The sequence below is a fragment of the Ornithorhynchus anatinus genome, chromosome 2 (assembly GCF_004115215.2).
Source record: "Ornithorhynchus anatinus isolate Pmale09 chromosome 2, mOrnAna1.pri.v4, whole genome shotgun sequence".
In the NCBI taxonomy this organism is placed as follows: domain Eukaryota; kingdom Metazoa; phylum Chordata; class Mammalia; order Monotremata; family Ornithorhynchidae; genus Ornithorhynchus; species Ornithorhynchus anatinus.
The window spans coordinates 93,563,419-93,588,270 of NC_041729.1; the positions used below are offsets into that span (position 1 = coordinate 93,563,419).

The following is a 24,852-nucleotide window of genomic DNA, read 5'->3' on the forward strand; positions in this document are numbered from 1 at the left end:
ATACATCATCTGGATGTTTACATCAGTTCCAAGGAATATGGGCACATGAGATACATGATAATATTCAATCCTTCTCTTTAATATAAAATGGGTTATGTGGATTAAGAATTTCCCTCAAGAGGAGAGCCTAAAAATCAGGCTTATGCAAGCGGGAAAGAGTAAAGTCGAAGGGAGAACGGGTTGAAGTGTGCAAAGTCACGGACACGTGGGCAGGGCAAATGCAGAAATGTTATTCACCAAGTCCCACAGCATGAGTGATGGCATACACCGAAGCTTGACAGTGGTAGGCTCAGAACAAACAGAAGGAGATACTTTGTCACCCAGCAGGTGATAATTACATGGAATGCATTAACCATACCAAGAAGTTAGTGCAGGTCAAAAATACCAGTAAATTCAGGGGTGATTTGGCTACATGGATGAGAGATTGTGAATAGGTTTCTACAGGGAAAATTAGGAATGTGGAACAGCTATAAACATGAATGATTTGAGTTAGTAATGACATTTATGGTTTCAGTTTCATACAAAAGCTAAGACTATTTTCCAACTATTGAAAATGAAGACTATCTCTTCGAGAGAAATACAATTTCTTACTGTTTTAACATCTCTGGATTATCATTCAGCCCGTCATAGTCATAATCGAAGACTGGACCACTGACTACATTGACACCATTCCTCTCTCTAGCATACTTTGGTAGCAGCTTATGATGGAAATAATTCCAGATCACTAAGAAAGAAATAGGAAATATGAAAAGAACAAAGTTAAGCACAACACTGTTATATATAATAAACAGAAATGGAAAGATTTTGTTTCATTGGTGTGGAATTAGTACATCAAAACTTGATTGAAAAAAGTATTTTTACCTTGAAAACTTGGGTACATGGGTACAACATTGCTGGTAATTAGAGCTTCAAAGGGTACTTCATCCAAGCTTTTTCTTAGTTCTAAAAAAGAAAAAAAAAACAGTTATTCTCTGCTGGCCCTTAAATGCTTGGGAGCTACTAAGAAGCTTGCAAAAGCAGTTGGGTAACCTTTGGAGCCCTAACTTTCCCTCCCTCTCTGAGAAGATATGGCCAGTAGAGGTAGCTTTTAGAGAAGTGACAGTTTAAAGAGTATTTTTGGTCCCATTCTGTTAGCATATCTATGCCACTTGAATCTATGCACTTGATTACAGTCTCATCTTCTAAACTGTAAGCTCATTGTGGGCAGGGAATGTGTCTCCTTGTTGTTGTACTGTACTTTCCCAAGCGCTTAGTACAGTGCTCTGTACACAGTAAGTGCTCGATAAATATGATTGAACAAATGAATGATATTCATCCCACCTCAGTCCCATAGCCCTCATGTACATATATTTACACTCTGCCTTTTCCCTTATCTGTAATTTATTTTAATGTCTGTCTTCCCCCACTGTAGACTGTAAGATTTCCATAGGTAGGGATTGTGTCTTCTAACTTTACTGTACTATACTTTCCCAAGCACTTAGTACAGTGCTCTGCACACAGTAAGTGTTCAGTAAATACCACCGACTAAACCAACATAACTCACCCATAACTGCTTGTGGACCGAAAACAAAATATATGTACTGCAGAGGCACAAAGTAAGTGTTGATTGGTTCTTGGTGCCTGTTAGAGTTGGAATCCTGGGCTGGATGGACTATTGCTTTGGCCTGGTAGAGTTTTTTTAATTGTATTTTTTCTTTTTGATCGAGTGATTTGTGACCTTTTTTTTATTGTTTATGGACCCAAATGCAGCTTGCAGTCTTCCCAATCAAAGGTAAATCTCCCATTCTTGAAACAGATTAGATTTAATGGTGAAAAGCATAGACTAATAAATGGATTTTGAACAGCAACCATTCAGGATAAATATCAAGGACCTAACCCTGCTGGCTGTGGGACTCTCACAGTTATGGGGTGGGAGGCTCAGAAAGAGCAGCCAGAAAGAGAAGGAAAACCAGGAGAGGACAGTGTCAGTGAAGTCAAGGTTAGATGGTGGTCCATAGTATAGATTAGGGATTGGGGGAATTGTAGAATATGAGAATATTTATAAGTATTGTGGGGCTGGGGTGAATATCAAAGTGCTTAAGGGGCAACAGCCAAATGCATAGATGACACAAAGGGGAAGACAGTTAGGCAAAATGGGGGCTTAGTTAGGGAAGACCTCTTGGAGATGTGATTTTAAGATGGTTTTAAAGGTGGGAAGAGTGGTGGTCTGTCATCTATAAAGAGGGAAGGAGTTGCAGATGCAAGGGAGAATCAATCAATCATATTTATTGAACACTAAATGGCTGCAGAGCACTGAATGAAGCACTTGCAATGTGACCAAAGGGTTAATGTTGGAAGAACAGAGTGTGCAGGTCAGTTTTAGTAGGAGAGCAACAAAACTAAGTAGGAAGGAGAAAGCTGATGAAGTGCTTTAAAGCTAATGGGCTAATGGTAAGGAGTTTTCCTTGAAGCGGCAGTGGTCGATGGGGAACCATTGGAGGCTTTAGAGGAGTGGGGAGATACAGACCAAACAGTTCTTCAGAAAGATGATCCAGGCAGCAGACTGAAGTATGGATTGGAGTGGGGAGAGATAGATGCAGGGAGGTCAGTGAGGAGGTTGATGCAGTAGTCAATATGGGGAATGATGAATTCTTGGACCAGCATGATAGCAGTTTGGACAAAGAGGAAAGAGCAGGTTATGGAGAGGTTTTAGGCTACTAGAGGCTTTTATTGCCTAACCTTCCCCACCTTGCTGGTAGGAGGGGCATCATCCAACCATGATATATACATATAAAAATAGAGATGACCCTTGTGTTTTAAGATATGGCTGAAGAGTCTCTTCCACATGGTACACATACTGGTGGTCATTAATTCTATGTCTCTGTCTCCCCAATTACACTGCAAGATCCCTGCAAGCAGAGAATGTGTAACATGTTTGTTTCATATTTCCCAAGAGTTTAGTGCAGCACATTGCACCAGTGGGCACGCAAATACTATTTCTACTATTACTAAGCAACTTTCTAACCTCTTGCCCAAAAGAAGGGAGAAGGTGAATGTAGTGTTCATAGATTAGGCTTCCCAGGTACCAAGGGAAAACTCATAACTATTAGCTTCAAGGTCCTCCTATCAGCTTTGTTCCTTCTATTAACAATATCAATTGAGTAGTTACTCTGTGCAGAGCTCTGTCCTAGGCATTTGGGAAAATACATTAGTGCTAGCGGGAACAATCCCTGCCCTTAAAGAGCTGACAAACTAGCCTACATCACAGCTTGCTCTTTCGTTCCTCTCTAAGCTAACCTTCTCGTGGCACCTCATTTTCTTCTCTCATCTTTTCTCCACAGCCTGGAATCTCCCTTCCCCTTTGTGTCCGACAGACCACACTTCTCCCCATCTTCAAGGCCTTTTTAAAATCACATTGCCACCAGGTGGTCTTCTGTGTTTATTCTCCCTACCTTATATCACTCAACTGCTATTTCTGCACTTTCAATCCCCCAATTCTTAAGTTCTCACTTATCCCTTATAAACACATACCTTTATACTCCATTACTTGTCCTACTTGTAAACTATTTTAGTATCTGTCTCCCCTGCTAGTCTGTAGTAATAATAATATTAATAATTGTGATATTTGTAAAGCACTTCCTATGTACTAAATGCTGGGGTGGATTCAAGCAGATCAGGTTGGACACAGTCCCTGTCCCATGTAGGGCTCATAGTCTCAATCCTCATTTTACAGATGAGGTAACTGAAGCACAGAGCAGTTAAGTGACTTGCCCAAGGTCACAGAGCAGACAAGTGGTGGAGCCGGGATTAGAACCCATTTCCTTCTGACTCCAGGCCCGTGCTCTATCCACTACACCATACTGCTTCTCTGTAAGTCCTTGACGGCCAGGATCATACCTACTGATTACTGTATTCTTCCAAGCACCAAGTATGGAGCTCTACACACAGTAATTGCTCACTAAATATTACTGATTGTTTACCTCTTTCTGATCTGTCTGGTGTGGAAAGGACAATCAGTCAATCAATCGTATTTATTAAGTGTTTACTGTGCAGACCACACAGACGTACTATGTGCTTGGGAGGATATATTATAACAGAGTCATGCTGTTTCTCTAAAATAAACAGAGTTTCTCAGAAAACAGACAGGAGTGGGCAAGTGAACCCAAGAAGGCTTCCTAAAAGATAGGAAAATTGTGTTTGGAAAAGAAAGCTAACATATCTCCTATGAATCAGCCACCCAGGTTTTGTAGTTACTAGCTGCAGGAAGTTGAGATAAGTGGCTTTTCCTTTGTCAGAAATTATTTTTACTTATCAGCATGGCTTGGAAATGACCATAGATTATTACTGTTTAGATTGTTAAATAAAACCTTAAGGATATTTGGATATCTGGGTACAAAACTTGATTTAGGCTGTCGCCCGAAACTTGTATTAGGTATTCACTCCCCTTTTCTGTCCTGTTGTAATCTCCCAAGTGATTAGTACAGTGCTTTGTACACGGTAAGCAAACAATAAATATGATTGAATGAATGAACAGAGTTGGTAGACACTTTCCCTGCCCACAACCAAGGATAAGACACAAGTGTTATTTCCCTAAACATTTCCCAATAACCAACAACCCAGTATTAGACTGAAAGCACCTTGAGGGCAGGTATCATGTCTATCAACTACTATTGCACTCCTCCAAGGGCACTCATCCAAGTGCTATATAAATGTCATTGTTTGACTGACTCCAAGCAGACACCTCTAGCATCTAGAGCTCTCCAGTGACTCAATCAATGGTATTTATTGAGCACTCACTATGCGCAGAGCATTGTACTAATCCCATGGGAGAGTACAATTGCAAGTTCCCTGCCCATAACAAGTTTAGACAAAAAAAACTTACGTGGAGGAAAGAGGAATCCAGGGTTTAGCTGAGGGTTAGTGTTATATAACAAACATTTCTGGCTAGGTCTGAGAGGAATCCGAAGGTCTTGGTAAAAGCAGTTAGAAAAGGCAAATTCAGAGAAAGTATCCTAGTAAGCAAAACACACAAAAAAGCAGTCATGTTTACATCCCTCAGTAAATAATATCTGCTAAAGAACTTCTTTTCAGGAAAAAGAAGTTAAGCATCTTATACCAAGCTTTGGTTCACTCCAATGAGATCCTTTAAACCATAAAAACAAACTGGACCCAAGTAAGGAGGGGTTCAAAGAGGTTAGTTGAGGCCCAGTATCTCTAATGCCAGAACTATAGGTGACCTAAATTTTCAGTGACAAAATCCCAAGTAGCATCAAAATCCCAAGTAGCATCTCTCTTGACACTGTGGCATTTATATTTCCATTCTACTTGAGTCACAAAATGTACACGCTGATTTGCAAACTAGGCTTAGACCATCAAAAGACTTGGTGCTCAAAAGGCATAGTTGAAAATACCCAAATGCGTCCCTGAACCGCAGGGAAAAAGCTGCCTCCAACTCCAGGACTATTTCAAAAGAAGTCTGCCAAGCGAAACATTCACATGTGAAATAGACTCTCAGTCTCTCTCCCAAATGAGTATTTGTTAAAAAGGAGCCTGTGGGGAGAAATGAGTTACAGTAATTGGCTAGCAACTGATATCACATAACCATGAACAATATCCAACTCTTTCCTCACTCTCAGAGCCCAGCTGCTAAATACTGGGTGCAGCTAATTTTGCAATCTTTAGGTGGCTGGGTCCAGGCAGCAGAATGCTCTGAAGAACTGCTTCTTACATTTCGGTCCACTGTGTAGGCACTCCAGAGGGGAATGTGGAGATCGTGGCTGTACCCATTCACAAACTGCTTTTGGAAAAGTAGGCAAAATGTGCTGTTCTTTTGTAGAACACGAGGTCTTCCAAAGGGCAAGTTGCTCCTTTGGCTCTCCTTTTCTAGAGTTTGGGGGAGAAAAAAAGAAAGGAAAAGCCTGTAGTCATTGAGGACAGGATCATCAATATTTCAATCCATTCCCTGATAAACTGTAAGTTCTTTGAAGGTAGGGATTGTGTCTATTAACTCCATTGTACTCTCTCAACTGCTTAGTATAGTGCTGGGCACCAAATACTCAATAATAATAATAATAATTATGGTATTCGTTAAGCACTTATTATGTTCCAGGCATTATATTAAGTGCTGGGGTGGTTACAAGCAAATTGGGTTAGACACAGTCCCTCTTCCACGTGGGGTTCACAGTCTTGATCCCCATTTTTCAGATGATGTATCTGAGGCACAGAGAAGTGAAATGACTTGCTCAAGGACACACAATAGACCAGTGGCAGAGTCGGGATTAAAACCCATGAACTTCTGGCTCCCAGGCCCATGCTCTATCCACTATGCTGTACTACTGACTGGTTTGGATTATCATTTACTAATAGTTGAGAAGCAGTGTTGCTTAGTGGATAGAGCATAGGTCTGGGAGTCAGAGGATTAGGTTCTAATCCTGGCTCCACCAGTTGCCTACCGTGTGACCTTGAGCAAGTCACAACTCCTTTGTGCCTCAGATCTCTCATCTGAAAAATGGTGATTCAATCCCTGTTCTCCCTCCTACTTATACTGTGAGGCCCATGGGGGCCTGATTATCTTGTATCTACCCCAACACTTAGTATAGTCCATGACATGTAGTAAACACTTAACAAATATCCCATTTATTATTATTACTAATAAAAACATTTTCCTCTAGACACACCTGTTGACAACACCTTTCTCTACCTGACCCCAGTTTGGAATGGAGTTTTAATGATCTGCCCACTCTTGGGAATAATTTCCAGTCTGAAATAAGTCAAGACTGATGGATTTCCAGAATGGGTGAAAACTACTTCACCCAAAGAAAATAAAGTGCAGCATCTCTCCTCAGACAGAACATATGAATCTTACCGAAGCAAGCTTTGTTTAGTTATCTCCTGGCATAATGCATTAATTCATTCATTCCATCACATTTATTGAGTGTTTACTGTGTGCTGAGCACTGTACTAAGCACTTGGGAGGGTACATACAGCAACAGACACATTCCCTGCGCATAACGAACTCACAGTCACTGGCATATTGCACTACAGGCTCTATTGGAAAGAGCACGGGCTTGGGAGTTAGAGGTTATGGGTTTGAATCCCACCTCTGTCAATTGTCAGCTGTGTGACTGTGGGCAAGTCACTTAACTTCTCTGTGCCTCAGTTACCTCATCTGTAAAATGGAGATTATGACTGGGAGCTTCATGTGGGACAATCTGATTACCCTGTATCTACCCCAGTGTTTAGAACAGTGCTCTGCACATAGTAAGTGCTTAACAAATACCAACATTATTATTAGAATTATTAATTCCTCTCAGTAGCCTTAACAGCTCTATTCAGGCTCTGGAGATTTGCAAGATACTCAAAGATTGCTCATTTGTGGAGTTTGAGTCTGTGAACATGAGCCACGTTTAATTATCATCTTCATTATCACTTTGAGTCATTAAAGGCACCAATATTTTGGCACAGGGTCTGCAAGAATAGACTCTGAATTTGAACCTGGGGAACTTGAAATATCTTCAATACCTCCAAATACCTTCCCAAACCTCCTTTTGTGATCAATACTATAAATGCAGAGACTATCTGATTCATAAAAGAGATTGTATCACTGAATTTACAGGTCAAGGTGCTTCCAGCATTTTTCAGCATTTTAATCTAATAGCATGAAAATGTATGTCTGTATTTCAATCTGTAGAATGATTCTCCTCTTACCTTCTTCCACTGTCAGTTGGGGTTGAAAATCTTTTTCCTAAGGGGTAAATGAGATGGAAAGAGAAGATTATTCTTTCAAACTACCAGTACAGGGATCATAGATCAGTTTATCTAACATATGCATACCAAATTTAAACATACATACACACACACACCCCTTGTGCCTTTATTAAACATTTTAAAGACAGTCAAAATCTCAGACAATGCTGTACCCAACTATATTGTACTGTACTTTTCCGAGCACACAGAACAATGCTCTGCCCACAATAAGCACTCAATAAATACCAATGATTGAAAACTGGTAATCAGTTGCCAGGGATAAATCAGTATGTCACACTGCTCTAAAGAAAGCAGTGGCTTTTTTTGAGCAAAAGCTTTATAAAGCAAGAGAGGCAAGGAGGCAACAGAGAAAAAAAATGTCAGGTGCCACAAAAATGCATGGCATAACCGGCTAGAGCACAGGCCTGGGAGTCTAATCCCGCCTCCACCACTTGTCTGCTGGGCAACCTTGGGCAAGTCACTTTACTTCTCTGTGCCTCAGTTACCTCATCTGTAAAATGGGGATTAAGGCTTTGAGCCCCTCATGGGACAGGGACTATATCCACTGATTTGTTTGTATCCACCCCAGCGTTAAGTACAGTGCCTGGCACATAGTAAGCGCTTAACAAATACCATTATTAGTATTACTATTATTATCAATTATTATAAACCATGTTAACACAAAGACAACTTTTTTGTGTGCACAATATGACCAGGTCTGTAGGTCCCCCATTAACCTGTTCAGGCACACACACACTCAGAGATAAACAACACCATCCGTGATGTCTTTTTCAAATAACAAGGGTAACTGTATAAATGAATATCTTTTGATGTGACTGAGGCTACCCGGTCCTGGCATCAGAACCATAACTGAATGGATTTGGAGCCAAAGTCCTTCTCGGACAGTTCTTGCCCCCAGCTCTGCCTCTCCAGCCCTTCGGCAGCTCCTCGTTCAGCTGCTGCTTCAGTTTGCGGCAGCTCCCAGAGAAGCTGGGTTCGATTCAGCAGTGATACTTCAGGGCTGGTAGACAGACACCTGCCTGCAACCTTGTCGTTTACAAGCCTCACTGATGGTAAATGGGTGGGAGGGAGGCAGAGGGGTTATCAATTGATCAGTGGCATTAATTGAGTGCTTACTGTGTGCAGAGAACTTGGGACACTACGGGCAGAAAGCCACACAATCCCTGCCCACAAGGATCTTACCATCTAGCAAAAGGGAGAAGCAGCACGGCCTAGCGGAAAGAGCATAGGCCTGGAAATCAGAGGACCTGGGTTCTAATCCCAGCTCGGCCAATCGCATTCTGTGTGACCTTGGGCAAACCACTTAACTTCTCTGTGCCTTACTTCTCCTATTCTCCCTTCTACTTAGAGTGTGAGCCCCATGAGGGAGAGGGACTATGCCTAACCTAATTAATTTTACCTACTCCAGCACTTGGGATAGTGTTTGACATATAGTAAGCACTTAACTAATACCCCTCCCCCAAAATCCAACAAATCTAGGGAAGATGCTGAACTGTGCAGCTCTCCCCAGCTCCCTTGCTTCCTGCAGATAGCTCCTTCTTCAGTTTTCACCAACCTCCCTAACTTGGTGGCAATGGAAAGCTTGTGAGCAATGCCAACAGCTCCTTTAATAGAGGACAAGAAAAATATGAGACTAGGGCTAAGGAGGCTTATACCAGGGAAAGTGTGACAGATCTGGCATGGGTGATGACAATCATTTCCAAATCCACAAGCAACCAAGTCTGGTGAAGTTTTAGAGTGTCAGCATTCCTCATCTTGTATCTACCTCAGCACTTAGAACCGTGCCCGGAACATAGGAAGTGCTTAACAGAACAGTGCTTCGCACATAGTAAGCGCTTAACAAATACCATCATTATTATTACATATGCCATTAAAAAAAAAGGTATCTACTAAATGCAATTGAATGAATACATCATTGCAGGAGCAGCCAAGGTTTTCTTTGGTTGATTTCTCTGGCAAATTGCATTGGGTCAGATAGCTTTCTTCTTTGGGATGCTGTGGGTTGTAGACAGGTTTATTCAAAAGATGATTCAAGCTTCCATGACTCCCATTGTTGGAAGAGGGCTTTAAGTTCAGTAAATCTAAAAAAAAAAAAAGTTGCAGAAAAATTTTCAAGCTTCAGGAAGGTAGATTTGATGAGGTGGGTGCTTTTTAAAAACAGAAACAATGCCACTAGAGGTAATAGTTGGACTGATCAACATTGGGGAAGATAACTATTATGCCATCACAACAACCAACTTAGTATATGTTATTAATGGTTTGATTTTCTTCATTTACTTTTATTCCTCTACTCAAACACTCATCTTAGAGTAATCTTACAGTTCAAAGTCAATGCTGTTGATGATGAGATTGTATCCACCGAGATTACAGTGAGAATATTTTGCATTCTGTGCCCATAAAGCATTTTCTGGCATCTTGCCATTCAGGCTGAGAATTGTTCTGAAAACAATGATAAAGAGGGGAAAGATATGCCTACAGAACATGTACTGGAATTATTTTTGCAAGAGTGGTGATATGCACTAGTCATCCGTGATCTTTCAGAATTTCTATGCCCATCATGATACACTGTGAGATAGATGCTTATTTAGTACTGTGCTTAAGCACTTAGTACAGCACTTAGTACAGTGCTTTGTATACAGTAAGCACTCAATAAATACAACTGAATGAATGAAAGATGCTAGAGAAATGGGTGCAGGCTGCTGTAACCTCACATAATATCTGATAGTTCAACAGCAGCAGATACAAAATGGGGATGGACATAGTAGTAAGGCAGTGTTGAATATGATACTCAGAGTGGCTCAGTAAGGATCCTAGTAGATGGTAAAATACCTGGGATCATATCTACCTACTCTATTCTGGCTCCCAAATGTTTAGTGCAGAAGTTTGCCCTGAATAAATATCACTGATGGGATTTTTTTTTCAGTTTCTTGCACAAAAAGACAGGGAAAAAGGCAAAAGCAAGAAATGAAAAAGAAGCCACTTGCAACTACTGTATATTTACTGGTTGAAGCTCCTGAAAGGTAGGACACTTTTTTTTATCATCTTGGAATAGCTGGTAAAATGCTTTGCATACAGTAGTGTTTCAAAGATGGATTAAAATCATGGAATAAAACTTTTCAGCATGTGTTCCTCATAACACCCTCAGTTCTCACTGAAACAAAGTTAATGGTATTTATCGAGCATGTACTGTGTACCAAGCACTGTACCAGGCACTTGGGAGAGTTGTGGGCAGGGAACCTGTCTACCAAATTTGCTATATCGGTACTCTCCCAAGCACTTAGTACTATGCTTTGCACACAGTAAGCCCTAAATAAATATGACTGATTGATACAATACAATAAAGAGCCTACGGTCTACAATTTATTTTAATGTTTGTCTCCCCCTCTAAATAGGGGAAATGGGAAATAAGGATACCTCTTCCAAGAGGCCTTCCCTGATTAAGCCATCATTTCCCCTCATCAATCTCCCTTCTGTGTCACATATGCACTTGGATCTGAATCCACTAAGCACTGCTTCAACTATCATGATTACAAAGGCTGATTCCCAAGTCTATCTCTTCATCCCAGACTTCTTTGTTCTCTGCAGTCTCACATTTCTTCCTGCCTTCAAAACATCTCTACTTGTATAACCTCCTGACACCTCAAAAGTAACACACCCAAAAGAGAACACCCAAGTCCTGTATTCCCTTTGTCTTTCCTATCGCTATATACAACACCACTAATCTCTCTGTCTCCCAAACCCAGAACCTAGGCATTATCCTTTCTTCATCTTTTATTCAACCCACATATTCAACCTGTCACCAAATCCTGTTGGTTCCAGTTTTTCAGCATAGTTAAAATCCACTCTTTCATCATCTCCATCCAAATTACTACTACACTGATCCAAGCACTTATTATATCCCACCTTGACTACTACATCTGCCTCTTCTCTGATCTTCCTGCCTCTCCCCTCTCCAGTCCAAACTTCACTCTCCTACCCAGATCACTTTTTTAAAAAAAAGTTTAGTCTGCACTTCCCCTTCCCAAAGTTTCACTGGTTTGAAGAAAGGGGGATGGGGGAGAAGAGATATGTAACTAGACAGACACTGTAGAAGTATCTGCAAAATCAATCAATCATATTTTTGAGCACTTACTGTGTGCAGAGCACTGTAAGTGCTGGGGAGAGGACAATGTAACAGAGTTGGGAGTCATGTTCCCTGCCCACAGTGAGCTCACAGCCGAGAGGGAGAGACAGACATTAATAGAAATCAATAAATTAAAGATATGGACATAAATGCTGTTGGGCTGAAGGAAGGGTGAATAAAGGGTGCAAATCAAAGTGCAAGACTGACACAGAAGGGAGTGGGAAAAGAGGAAATAAGGACCTAGTTGGGAAAGGCCTCTTGGAGATTTGCCTTCAATAAGGCTATGGAGGTGGCTATGAAAGTGACCATCTGTTGGACATGAAGAGGGCAGGAGGGTGTTTCAGGCCAGAGGCAGGACATGAGTGAGATGCTGGTGGCAAAACAAATGAGACTGAGGTACAGTGAGTAGGTTGGCATTAGAGGAGCAAAGCGTGTGGGCTGGGTTGTAGTAGAAAATCAGGGAGGTAAGGAAGGAGGAGGCAAGGTGCTTGAGTACATAATTTAATGAGGACCAGTTGCTCCTCCCTGTGGGGTTGGCCCTTTTCATTCATTCATTCAACAGTATTTATTGAGCACTTACTATGTGCAGAGCACTGTACTAAGCGCTTGGGATGAACAAGTCGGCAACAGATAGAGACAGTCCCTGCCGTTTGACGGGCTTACAGTCTAATCGGGGGAGATGGACAGATAAGAACAATGGCAATAAATAGAGTCAAGCCCTGAAGAAACGAAGCTGTTAGTTTGGGTCCCCACAGCTTTTAGAACAAGCCAGGAGGCCTTCCCTGCCACTTGGAGCCGGATAGGGACCAGAAAGGGAGTTGAGATTGCAATGGCATCTCTTCACCCCTCCTAGCCGGAGGAGGAAGATGCTGAGGATGCCACTGCAGATTCTGCCATTCTGGTCCACATGGACTGAGTGGCCTGAGGGATTTGCCAGAGTGGGAGCTCTGGAATCTCTGTCTAGGCAGCATGTCCCCTGCAGGATTTCACTGGCACCAACACCGCCAGTGGAGATCCGTGATGGCTACAATGGACTTGGGTCACTTCCATGGCAGCCCTGGCTGTCAGACCCTGCTTGTGTATGATGACATCAGCTGGCTCCATAGGAAGGGCACTGTCATCTCTGCAACTCCAACCTGCCCCATCCTACCCCAATTGATCTCTTGAAAGATCAGGTAGGGGGAGGTGAGGGACACCCTTCCCACCCAGCCCCCTATCCTGGTGTCGAGTAGAGATATGGTGGTAGAGGCAGTGCTTCTCCTTTTCTACCTTCTGCTTCCTCTTTCCTACCATTTTTATCTCCTATTCCTTCCTTTTGTACACTTTAGCATCCTCCCCACCCATCTTCTGGGCAAACCTGGTTGCCTGTACTTACCACACATTAAATTATAGATTTCAATGTTTTCAAAGGGCTGAACCTTAGTTTTATGCTTGAATCCAGGTCCAAAGCCAATGAAGAGAGCCTAGGATTTAATCAGAGAAGAGTAGCTATAGTGGGATCCTTCCATATTCTGCATATATTGAGCCATAATTCAAATCATCAGTATGTGACGACCTAAATGCCTGACTTTTCACCTTTCAATGTGTAGATTAATTGAGCTTACAATGGGGTTATTCAAACTTATTATAATTATTACATTCAAATTGATTTATTAATAATAATAATAACAACTTATGTGCTTACTATGTGCCAAGCATTGGGGTAGATTACAAAATAATCAGGTCAGTCATGGAACATCTCTTTTACCACTGCATTATAATGTGGGAGATAGAAAAAGAGAAAAAAGCTAACAAAAGATCTACAAAAATTTGCTTTATCCAAACACTACCCAACATGGGACTTGAGTCAACAAGTACATTTCATAACAAATTCAAGTGGAATCCACAGCAATTAGGAACCAATGTCACCACCACTTATAAGTCATGGATTTGGGAACACCTAACCTATTAATTGTTACGATTCAGGCACAATTCTGCTCCCTTCCACTACAAGTCTGTCAAATGAAAAATCTGAGATTTAAGCAATCCAAATTCTTGCTAATTGATTCACTTTTTCATCACTTTAATGACTGCTCCAGATATCTCTAAAATAACACCAAAGACTTCAAGTGTATGCAGAAGATTGGAGGCAAATATATCTTCAAGATGCTCAGTCATTGCTATTTTTTGATTTTTTTAAAAGTTTAACTTTTTACTCACTTGCATTCTTGAAAATAAGTTATCAGAACCATGGAATCCACCTGAACATCTCTTCTTAGTCATTGGGCTCCTAGGTTAAATTGAAATATCATATTGTGGTTGCTCATAAGTTATAAGTACACAAATTATTTGGTTCTATCTATCATCACAACATCTGTTCTTTCTTCACAACATTTTCATAGCCCACTCCTTTCCCATTTCTCTCCATATTGATCACTACCACACTGGTCCAAGCAATTGTTATATCCTGTGTCCACTGCTACATCAGTATCCTTGCTGAACTCCCTGTCCACTCCAGTTCATATTTCACTCTGCTTTCCAGATCATTTAAAAAAAAAGGAAAAGAATAAAAAAGAAGTAGCAGTGTACAAATCTTCCTACTCTTCAAAAACATCCAATGGCTGCCCAACCATCTCCACATGAAACAGAAACTCCTCTCCACTGGTTTTAAGGCACTTAGCTCTTTCCCCACTACCCAGCCTTGCTGGAACTTCCTCCCACTTCATATCCAACAGATTTCCCACCCCATCTCCCTCCCCCTGCCAACACTCCTCATTTCAAAGACCTTTACTAAAATCACATCTTCTGCAAGAAAACTTCCCTGACTAATCTCCTATCTCCCCATTCAATTCTTCCTTCTGCATCACCTATGCACTTGGGTCTGTACCTTCAAACCACCACCCCTACCTCCTCAGCACATTTGTACATAATCCTGATAAGTTGTTTGCCTCCCCACCCCGCAATTTATTGTAATGTGGGTCTTCCTCGAAAGCTCCCTGAGGGCAGGGGTTGTGTCTACCTACACTTGTGTTCTCCCAAGCATTTAGAAAAGTGGACCATCCACTCATTGATGGATTCTCTCTGTACTGATAATCATAATATTCAGTGTCACCCTACCTCTGGACTAATTCCTCTCTTGATGTTACTGAATAATCCTAGAGGATCGGTGTCTTGGCAACTAATAGGTTTCTTTCAAGGGTAGCTCAACAGCGTAAGGCTGAAGCAATCTCAACTAATAGTAGTCAATATCACCAAGGAGGTGACTATGAAAAGCACAGCAGAAGATCACCCAAAGCTTCTGTGGCCTTCGTTCTTCCCACTCTCAGCCCTGGTTAGCCATGGTCTAAGCTCAGCTCAGTAACTTACATTGCCAACTGCCACTGCGGATCCAAGTAAAATGTTAGATGCTCAATCCTGTCATTGTTGACAAAGTGAAAACGCTTCGGTAAAAACTGTTTCAGGTATGGTCTGAAGGGCTGGCCTGGCTCCATGCACTAATACGATAAAATGAAAAAATGACAACATGGATTCATACTTATTAAATATCTCTACCAAGTCATTCTATTAGTCCATCAAATGAGCTGGGGGGAGGAAAAAGTAATGACTTCTTGCTGTTCTTCTGGAAGCCCACCCCAGAGCTCTCCCCACTCTGTGAATAGTTCTGAAAGACTGAGAAGAGTAAGAACTCCAGTCCATATGACGCTAAGTCTAGAACTATTAACATGTGTGTAGGAGTTTGAAAATCCAACATCCTTACTGGGCTCTCTCAAAAAGTACAGGGAAGCTTTGGGGAGGTATGGAGAGCAGAAAGGAAAAGGAATAAAAAATAGAGGAAGGTTGATCTCTCTCCTTCTCTGCAGTCTTGCACTTTCTCTTGCCCTCAGGACATTTCTACTTGGATGTTCCACCAACACCTCAAATTTAACATTTCCAAAACAGAACTCCTTATGTTCCCACCCAAACCCTGTCCTCCCCCTGACTGTACACAGCACCATCATCTTCCTCATCCATCCTCCCCATCTCACAAGCAACTGTGAGCCCATCGTTGAGCAGGGATTGTCTCTATCTGTTGCTGAATTGTACATTCCAAGTGCTTAGTACAGTGCTCTGCACATAGTAAGTGCTCAATAAATATGATTGAATGAATGAATTAATTAATAACCTTGGCACTATCTTTGACTCATCTCTCATTCAACTCACATATTCTATGTCACTGAATCTTTTCAGTTCAAACTTCAAAATCCTTAAAATCTTACCTTTCCTCTCTATCCAAATTGCTACCATGTTAATCCTTGACTACCTTATTAGCTTTCTTACTCACCTCCCTGCCTCCTGTATCTAGCCACTACATTCTTTATTCTTTCTTCTGCTGCCCAGATCATTTTTTTCACAAAAACATTTGGTCCATGTATCCCCACTCCTCAAGTACTTCCAGTGATTGCCCATCCACCTTTGCATCACACAGAAACTCCTTACCGTTGGCTTTAAAGTACTCAGTCTCCTAGTCCCCTCCTACCTTCCCTCCCAGATTTCCTACTACAATCCAGTCCACACACAGACGATCGCTCTCCCCACCTTCAAAGCTTCATTGAAGGCACATCTTCTCCACAAGACCTTCCTTGACTAGGCCTTCATTTCCTCTTCTCCCACTTACTTCTGCATCACTCTTGTACTTGTATTTTCACCCTTTATTCACCCCTCCTTCAGACCCACAGCATTTATGTCACATATCCTTAATGTATTCTATCTCACCTTTTAGACTGTAAGGTCACTGTGGGTAGGGAATGTGTCTACCAACTTTGTTACTGTACTCTCCCAAGCACGTAGTGCACTGCTCTGCACACAGTAAGTGCTCAGGAAATATTATTGATTAATTGATGTGATGTGACCTCAAACAAAACGTAGGAGAGTTACCCCCATGTCTTATTTATTGTCTGACATTAGTGAGAAAAGTGCTTCATAAGGCTAAACTGACCTACCTCTCTTACAACTTATCATTGGCCTTAAAGCTCTGGGACTCTGAACATTAACATCTCTTGTGACCCATCATTGTAAATATAATTTTCATAGGACATGTTAATCAAAATGAGCTTTTTCCAGTAGCCTCTTAATCTTTATGGACCAGATATATTTAACTTTAAATAAATCTTTAAAAATGGCCACATATAAATGCAACTTCATTCCACACTATAACTTCACATCATAACTTCATTCCACACTATAGTCATTAGTCAGGATTTGCATGGAAATGGGAAAGGTTTTGGTTAAGAGTTAGAAGTGTACTTTCCTTAATATTTGCTTTTTGTTTATTTTTTATGGTATTTATCAAATGCTTGCTATGTGCCAGGCACTATATTATTAAGTTCTAGGGTAGATACAAGCTAATCAAGTTGGACACAGTCCATAACCCACATGGGGCTCACAGTCTCAATCTCCATTTACAGATTTGTTAACTGAGGCACAGAGAAGCTAAGTGACTTGCCTAAGGTCACAGAGCAGACATGTGGGATTAGAACCCACATCGTTCTGACTTCCAGGCCCATGCCTTATCCACTAGATAACACTATTTCTAGGTTTGAAACAAGATGTTAAAGACTTAAAATACTTACAGAAAGATTTCTTGCAATGTCTTCATAATTAGCTAAAAAGGTGAAGAATGAGGAAATAAGTGATTAAAGAAATGAAATACAAAAAGTTTCCAGAAAGTAGCCATCATTCCGACCAAAGAAAATAAGTTCCTAACGATTCAGTAGAACGGCCTAATAAAACCATATACATGGAATATTTCACTTTGGTAACTGGAGGACCCATTAAAACCATAAGTTGTAATTTTTTTATAAAATGATTTCCTCTGGTGATAATATAGCATCTTGTAGCATAATTTCCTACTGCAGAGCTTCATATCAAAAATGCACTTCATATGGCTACCCATTTTCAGGATGATTCCTCTTTCCTCTATAGGGTTACTACTATAGAGAATAATAAAGGATATAGATTTCAAGGCAAACACAGGAGGTGGTCCTTAAATGGTCAAATTTTGGATTGAGTTTCAATAGGAGGTTATGGAAATTTTTCCTGGAGATCTTTCGGGCTTATGATACAGCACTTGATCCAGGAGGCTCCCAGACAACTGACACTGTAGAATAGTCTGTTGCCTCCTTTATAATAATAATAATAATGATGGCATTTGTTAAGCACTTATAATGCGCCAAGCACTGTTCTAAGTGCTTTATGGATAGTGGTGATTTTTTTTTTAATGGTATCTGTTAAGTGCTTACAATATGCTAAGCACTATACTGTACTTTAATAGACACAGTCAGGTCTCTCATTATTTTCATTGCTATGAACCTTACTTAAAAAAAAAAAGAAATCCATTCCCATACTTAGCATCTTACACAATCAATTGAGCTCTTGCTAAGGCCAGGGCTCTATGGGAAAAACTAGGGATGGTACAGCACATGGAGACGATCCTGTCCCTGCCCTCAAGGAGTTGACAATCTAATGATGTGGCATTTGTTAAGTGTTAACTATGTGCCAGGCACTGTTCTAAGCACTGGGGTAGATACGAGGCAAATCAAATTGGCCAGAGTCCATGTCCCACATAGGGCTCACAGTCTTTATCCCCATTTAACAGATGAGGAAACTAACTGAGGCACAGAGAAATTAAGTGACTTGACCAAGGTCACACAACAGACAAGTGGTAGAGGTGGGATTAGAACTCATGAACTTCTGACTCCCAGGCCCAAGCTCTATCCACTACCCCATGCTGCTTTTGCCTTGGATAACAAGCACATGGCTGACTTACATAAATTCCTCTGGAACACATTCTGGTTCAAATTAGTTATATAATTGCCTTGCAGTTGTAATTACCTGAGCCACCCAAGATTCTCAAGCGAGCTGCAGGGCCGTGGATTACTTTGAAATTATTTGTGTTACCGAAATACTTGTTCAGATAGACAAATTTCTTACAGCTTCCTTGCTCCATTCCTGGCAAAAAGAGAACAATGTATTTATTTTAAGGAGAGAGCTGTTAGACAGGCCGAACAGATGGTCTTTCACCACTAAAAAAACCCAGCCCTCATCATCTAACCATAGAATGGTACAGTCTGCAGTTTGCTATTGATCCCAGCCTGCTCTAGCAGATGGACCATACCTCGCTGCTATTTTTGCTTTTTATGGTTTTTGTTAAGTGCTTACTATATGCCAGGCACTGTAGTAAGAGATGGGGTAGATACAAGCTAATCATTCATTCAACTATATTTATTGAGCATTTACTGTGTGCATAGCACTGTACTAAGCGCTTGGAAAGTATAATTCAGCAACAAATAGAGACAATCCCTACCCAACAATGGGCTCACATTGGACATAGTCCCTGTCCCACATACAGCTCACACTCTCAATTCCCATTTTACAGATGAGGTAATTGAGGCACAGAAAAGTCAAGTGACTTACCCAAGGGAGCCGGGATTAGAACCCAGGTCCTTCTGATTCCCAGGCCCATGCTCTACCTACTAGGCCATGCTGTTTTTCAAAATAAATCTTAAGAACCTTGAGTATTTCAGATATTTTCTTACCCAATCTCCCAACTCGGTCTATCTTAGGGGCAGAAGTAAAAGGCTAATAAGTCAGTGATAGATTTCACTATCTCAGGCTCCATCCCATCCAAATTCCTTGGTTTGGGACTCAATCCAACTTGAGGATTCTCTGAAGGGTGGAGGAAGTTTAAGCCATAAGTCAAAGAGCCAGGTCAAGTTCCAGAAGCTCCATGAGTTAGACTGAACATTCCCAAGCTTCCCTCTTAAAATCCAATTTGTAGTCACTAATTTTTTTTCTGAAAACTACTCCAAGTGAAAAGTTCTTTTTATTCTTTTATGGTATTTGTTAAGTACTTATTATGTGTCAGGCACTATACAAAGAGCAGGGTAGATACAAGATAATTAGTTTAGACACAGTTTCTTTACCACGGGAGCCTCACAATCTAAGTAGGAGGAAGAATGGATATTGAATTCCCACTTTACAGATGAGGAAATTAAGGCACTAAGATGTTAAGTGACTTACCCAAGGTCACACAGCAGGAAAGTGGTAGAACTGGGATTAATAATAATAACATTAATAATGTTGGTATTTGTTAAGCACTTACTATGTGCAGAGCACCGTTCTCAGTGCTGAGGTAGTGCTGTCCTACATGAGGCTCACAGTCTTAATCCCCATTCTACAGATGAGGTAACTGAGGCACAGAGAAGTTAGGTGACTTGCCCACAGTCACACAACTGACAAGTGGTGGATCCAGGATTCGAACCCATCCCAAGCCCGTGCTCTTTCACTGAGCCACGCTGCTTCTTAACCCAGGTCCTCTGATTCCCAGGCTGGGTTCTTTCCACCACACTACACTACTTCTTCACTACTTCCTATCAGTCAATCATATTTACTGAACTTCTACTAAGTGCACAGCACTGTACCGAGTGCTTGGGATGCTACAAAACAGAATAATTCATGGACAAACTCTCTACTGATAATGATCTTACCTATGAAACATATACCATTTTCCCAAAGAGGAGTTTCCTTTCAAGCTTCAGTGGGTACTCACTCAAATTGCCTTTATAGGGTTTGATGAACAATCTGTATTCATCTCATCCATGCTTAATGATTTGTACACTCAATCACATCTCACAACCTTTGTCTTTCCCTACTGTGGAATCCTAATTCTTACCCTAACCCCCATTAACCTTCAAATATAACTATTCCTCCATTCTCTTTAATACTCTTGTTGCTCACCTCTGTAAACTTTTCACCTTAAAGTCTTTTCAGTCTTTTCACTTTTCACTTTTCAGTCTTTCCTGAGATGCAGAAAATACAACTGCATGCAATATTCCTTTTGGGCACATAAAAATTTTATAGTGGTAAATTAGGATTTATTTTCTATGTCCTTCCTTAAGATCCCTGCTATTGTAATGGCCTCTTTGGCTATCATGGATAAATGAGAACAAGTGGATTTTTCTTTTGTTTAAATGATCCATATTCAGACCGATGAGAAAGCCAAAATTTATCCCTCATCTCTACTACAGCTAAACTTCTAAAGACTTAGAAAGTTTCAGGGAATATGAGAATAAAAAAGACTCCATCAAGTGTCAACAATTAAGGGGAAAACAATTAAAAGTCCATATAGAAGAATCTGAATGAAAACGGTGTGAATTTAAATTACCATGATCCGACACAAGAATAAGGTTCAGGCATTTGTCCAATTTTAAATTTTTTAAGCCATCCATCAGCATGCCAACAATTCCATCAACTGTCTGCAATGCTTTAACAACCTGAAAGAGAACAGATTTCATGTAGAATAAGTTGTTTCAACACTATACTGGGAAGAATGCATCAACTAAAAGGGAAACTCAGCTTCAGCCCAGAAAAATTAGGGCAACAAGGCAGAGCTGCACATTTAACAGCTAATGTTGTCCCACTATTTTATTTATTAATTGCTCTGTCATAGCACTTCACTATGGCATATGGATTATACAACAAAATAAATTGAAACAATTTCACATTCACAAGATGAACTGCAAACAAGCCTGATTCAGACAATGTATGTAATTTGTGCTCATCACTCCTCTAGCTTCATTCAAACTGAGGTCACCAAACCTCTAGAGTGGCAACTCTTCTTTCACAAGATAATCCTGTCAGGTCTCCAGTTGAGATGGGCAACTTTCTTGGGTAAATTAATCCATCAGCACAAGTTATTGGAAGCCTGCCTGCAGAACACTGTACTACATTTGGGAGAGTGCAATAGAAAATTAGTGGACATGATCAATGTCTTTAAGGAGCTTACAGTCCACCAGGAGTGAGAAACACTAATATAAATTATAGTTAGGAGGAATAGTAGCATAGAAGATATTTATATATGTGTTAATGGGGGTTGGGAGCATTTAAATGTTTAGGGGGTGCTAAAGTGCTGAAATGGGAGTTGTTAGAAACAACTGGGGAGAATAAAAATCAATCATGGAAGCTGAGAATTAGTATGGCCTAGTGAAAAGAGCACAGGTTTGGAGGTCAGAGGCCCTGGGTTCTAAAGAGACTTGTTTACTATGTGACCTTGAGAAAGCCACTTCTTTCATTCATTCTTTCATTCATTCATTCACTCATATTTATTGAGTGCTTACTGTGTGCAGGACACTGTACTAAGAGCATAGGAGAGTACAAAATAATAATAAACAGACCTATTCCCTGATCACAACCAGCTTAGAGTTTAGACTCTGTGCCTCAGTTTCCTCATCTGGAAATTAACAATAATAGTTATGGTATTTGTTAAGTGTTTACTATGTGCCAGGACTGACTATATTGTGTCTACCCCAGTGCTTACTTAGTACAGTGCTTGGCACAAAATAAGTACTTAAATACCATAAAAAGGTCTCCTAGGGAAGATGTGATTTCAGAAGGGCTTTGAAGTGGGGGGAGATCAGTGGTCTGTCAAATGGGGAGTATTGCTCATGTGACAGACCATGGAGGAAGGAGGCCCAGTACCAAAAGAGAAGAGAACAAGGCACAGTGGGTATGTTTGCTTAAAAGGAACAAAGAGTGATACTGGGATATAGTAAAGACAGTGGATAAGCAAAAGGAAGGGAAGTGATTGAATGCCAAAGCCAATGTTCTACTTGTCTACTTTTTTTGTTTTGTTGTCTGTCCACCCCCTTCTAAACTGTGATCCCATTTTGGGTAGGGATTGTCTCTATCTGTTGCCAAAGTGTATTTTACAAAAGCTTAGTACAATGCTCTATACACAGTAAGTGCTCAATAAATACGATTGAATGAATGAATGGTCTAGAGTTTCAAACTGAAGCGAGGAATGGGCAACCATTGGAAGATTTTGAGAGACACAAGAAGACGTGGGGAGTGGTAAGTTCTCAAACCTATTTAGATCTATGCTTATTCATAGCTTATGGCTATGGAAATTACTGTCCGTATAAAAATGCCTCGCATATTCATAGGGATACATACAAACTAATTTCAGTTAAATTTGTGAATTTTGATGATCACAATGCTAGTTAGTCACAAAAAACTCAAATTTCATGGACTTTCAGTGAAATACTGATAATGAGCGGAATTCCTTGTTATTTGGCAACTTCATATAAAACATTTCTCTAGGTCACAATGTACAAGTTGAGGAATTTGAAGTATGATATTTGATTCAAGATTCCTTATATGGTAATTTAAGAATGAACTAGAGGGGGTGGGGAAGGAAGGGAGAAAGGAAATCCAGCAAAGATTCCAACTCAACCAAATCTTACTAATCCAAAGATGAAAATCAAAAAGAAATAGCTAGTCATTTCTCTTCCCACCTTGTCTCTTCCTTCCCCAGTGACATCATATTTGGCAGAGGGATGGGTGGGAAGGGGGGAAGGAGAGTAGGAAGGAAAGAGAAGAGAGGTGAGTGCATGTGCTTCTGATTTGATTGACTTGCATTTGTCCCAGGACTTAGTAGAATGTTTGGCACAGAGTAAGTGTTAACAAGTACAATTATTCTTCTTTTGTTTTCCAGCAATCTGATCAAAAGGAATTAAAAGGAAAACAGCCTATACCCATCCCCAGACAAATAACTGAACATACCCACAACTCATAAACTAGCTGTGGCACTTAACACTGAGAATCAGTGCCAGAAAAGAGCAGGTCTGTCAAAATAGTCCTGCTTTGTTGTCAAAACACACATTTTGGGAATGAAATTGTAGAAGCACTGAATTGTTACTAGAAACCACATTCCCTTGATGCAAGACAACTAGGCAATATGATTCAATTCATGGAATTCTGTTTTGTGAAAAAATATTTTAAGAATGTGTCACTCAATATATGGAGAACTTTCTGCAAGTCTTTCATGATCCAAGAGGCAGCTCATAAAATGGATCAGAAAATACGTCCTTGAGCCATTAAAACTGAAAGAGGAGTCATTTCCGAAAACATACCGGACAACTTCAAGAGTCCAGGGAGTTAGGGTCTGGATGTCAGATTCTTGAGTAATGTTTTTTTAATCAGAACATTTGGTTTTTACCAACCGGGGTAGTGGATGGTGCATGGTTAAAACAATCATTGGCATTTACTGAATGCACAGTACTGTAATAAGCACTTGGGAGAGTACAATCCAAAAATAGACATATTCCCTGCCCACAACAAGCTTCCAGACTGGAGGGGGAGACACACATTAATAGAAATAAATAAATGGACATAAGTTGTGGGGCTGAGTGTGGGAGTGAATATCAAGTGCTTAAAGGGTAGAGAGTCAAGTGCAAGGGATAAGCAGAGGGAGAGAAAGTAAAGAAAATGAAGTCTAGGAGGCTTCGAAGGTGGAGAGAGTGATGATCTCTTAACCTTGGATCTTTACCCTAAGGGAATTCACTATTTCACCCACCTTCAGTCCTACACCATTTACTTATGTAAATATCTATAAATTATTTATTTCTATTGATGTAGAGGTAGATGGGCAACCATTGGAAGCTTTTGAGAGTGAACAGATGAGAACTGAATTTTTTTTAGAAAAATGATCTGGGGAGCAGAGTGTGGTAAGGACTGGAGTGAGAAGAGACAGAAGGCAGGGAGGTAAAGAGCTTGGAAGTATTTTGGTTTTGTTTTCTTTTGTTTTATGGCATTTATTAAACATTTGCTATGTGCTAGGTACTGTACTAAGCGCTGGGGTAGATACAAGATAATTGGCTTGGGCACAGTCCCTGTCCCACATTGGGCTCAGTTCCTGTCCCACAGTGGGTTCACAGTCTTAATCTCCACTTTATAGATGATATCACTGAGGCATAGAGAAATGAAGTGACTTGCCCAAGGTCACACAGCAGACAAGTGGCAGAGCCAGGACTAGAACCCAAGTCCTTCTGACTCCCAGGCCCGTGGGTATTTTATTGAGTGCTTAATGTGTGCAGGGCACTCTACTAAGCACTTGGCAGAGTACAATATAACAATAAACACATTCCCTGCCTGCAACGAGTTTGCAGTCATGGCATCACATAGCCACT

At 40.6% G+C, this 24,852-nt stretch overlaps 1 protein-coding gene across 2 annotated transcripts in view; it reads right to left on the reverse strand.

The window, feature by feature from the left end:
• Positions 1-24,852, reverse strand: part of ENPP1 (ectonucleotide pyrophosphatase/phosphodiesterase 1) — a 75,860-nt gene that overhangs the window by 7,567 nt on the left and 43,441 nt on the right. The window contains exons 12-23 of one of the 2 annotated variants that reach the window (XM_029053118.2): positions 21,051-21,159; positions 18,719-18,835; positions 17,458-17,489; positions 15,215-15,342; positions 14,069-14,138; positions 13,245-13,332; positions 9,658-9,827; positions 7,687-7,723; positions 5,708-5,862; positions 4,862-4,991; positions 862-942; positions 592-724 (exon numbers count right to left, since the gene is read on the reverse strand). In XM_029053118.2, coding sequence (XP_028908951.1) covers positions 592-724; positions 862-942; positions 4,862-4,991; positions 5,708-5,862; positions 7,687-7,723; positions 9,658-9,827; positions 13,245-13,332; positions 14,069-14,138; positions 15,215-15,342; positions 17,458-17,489; positions 18,719-18,835; positions 21,051-21,159 — 1,250 coding nt within the window. Of the gene's footprint in view, positions 1-591; positions 725-861; positions 943-4,861; positions 4,992-5,707; positions 5,863-7,686; positions 7,724-9,636; positions 9,828-13,244; positions 13,333-14,068; positions 14,139-15,214; positions 15,343-17,457; positions 17,490-18,718; positions 18,836-21,050; positions 21,160-24,852 lie in introns of both variants that reach the window. The other variant, XM_029053111.2, reaches the window with a different exon arrangement.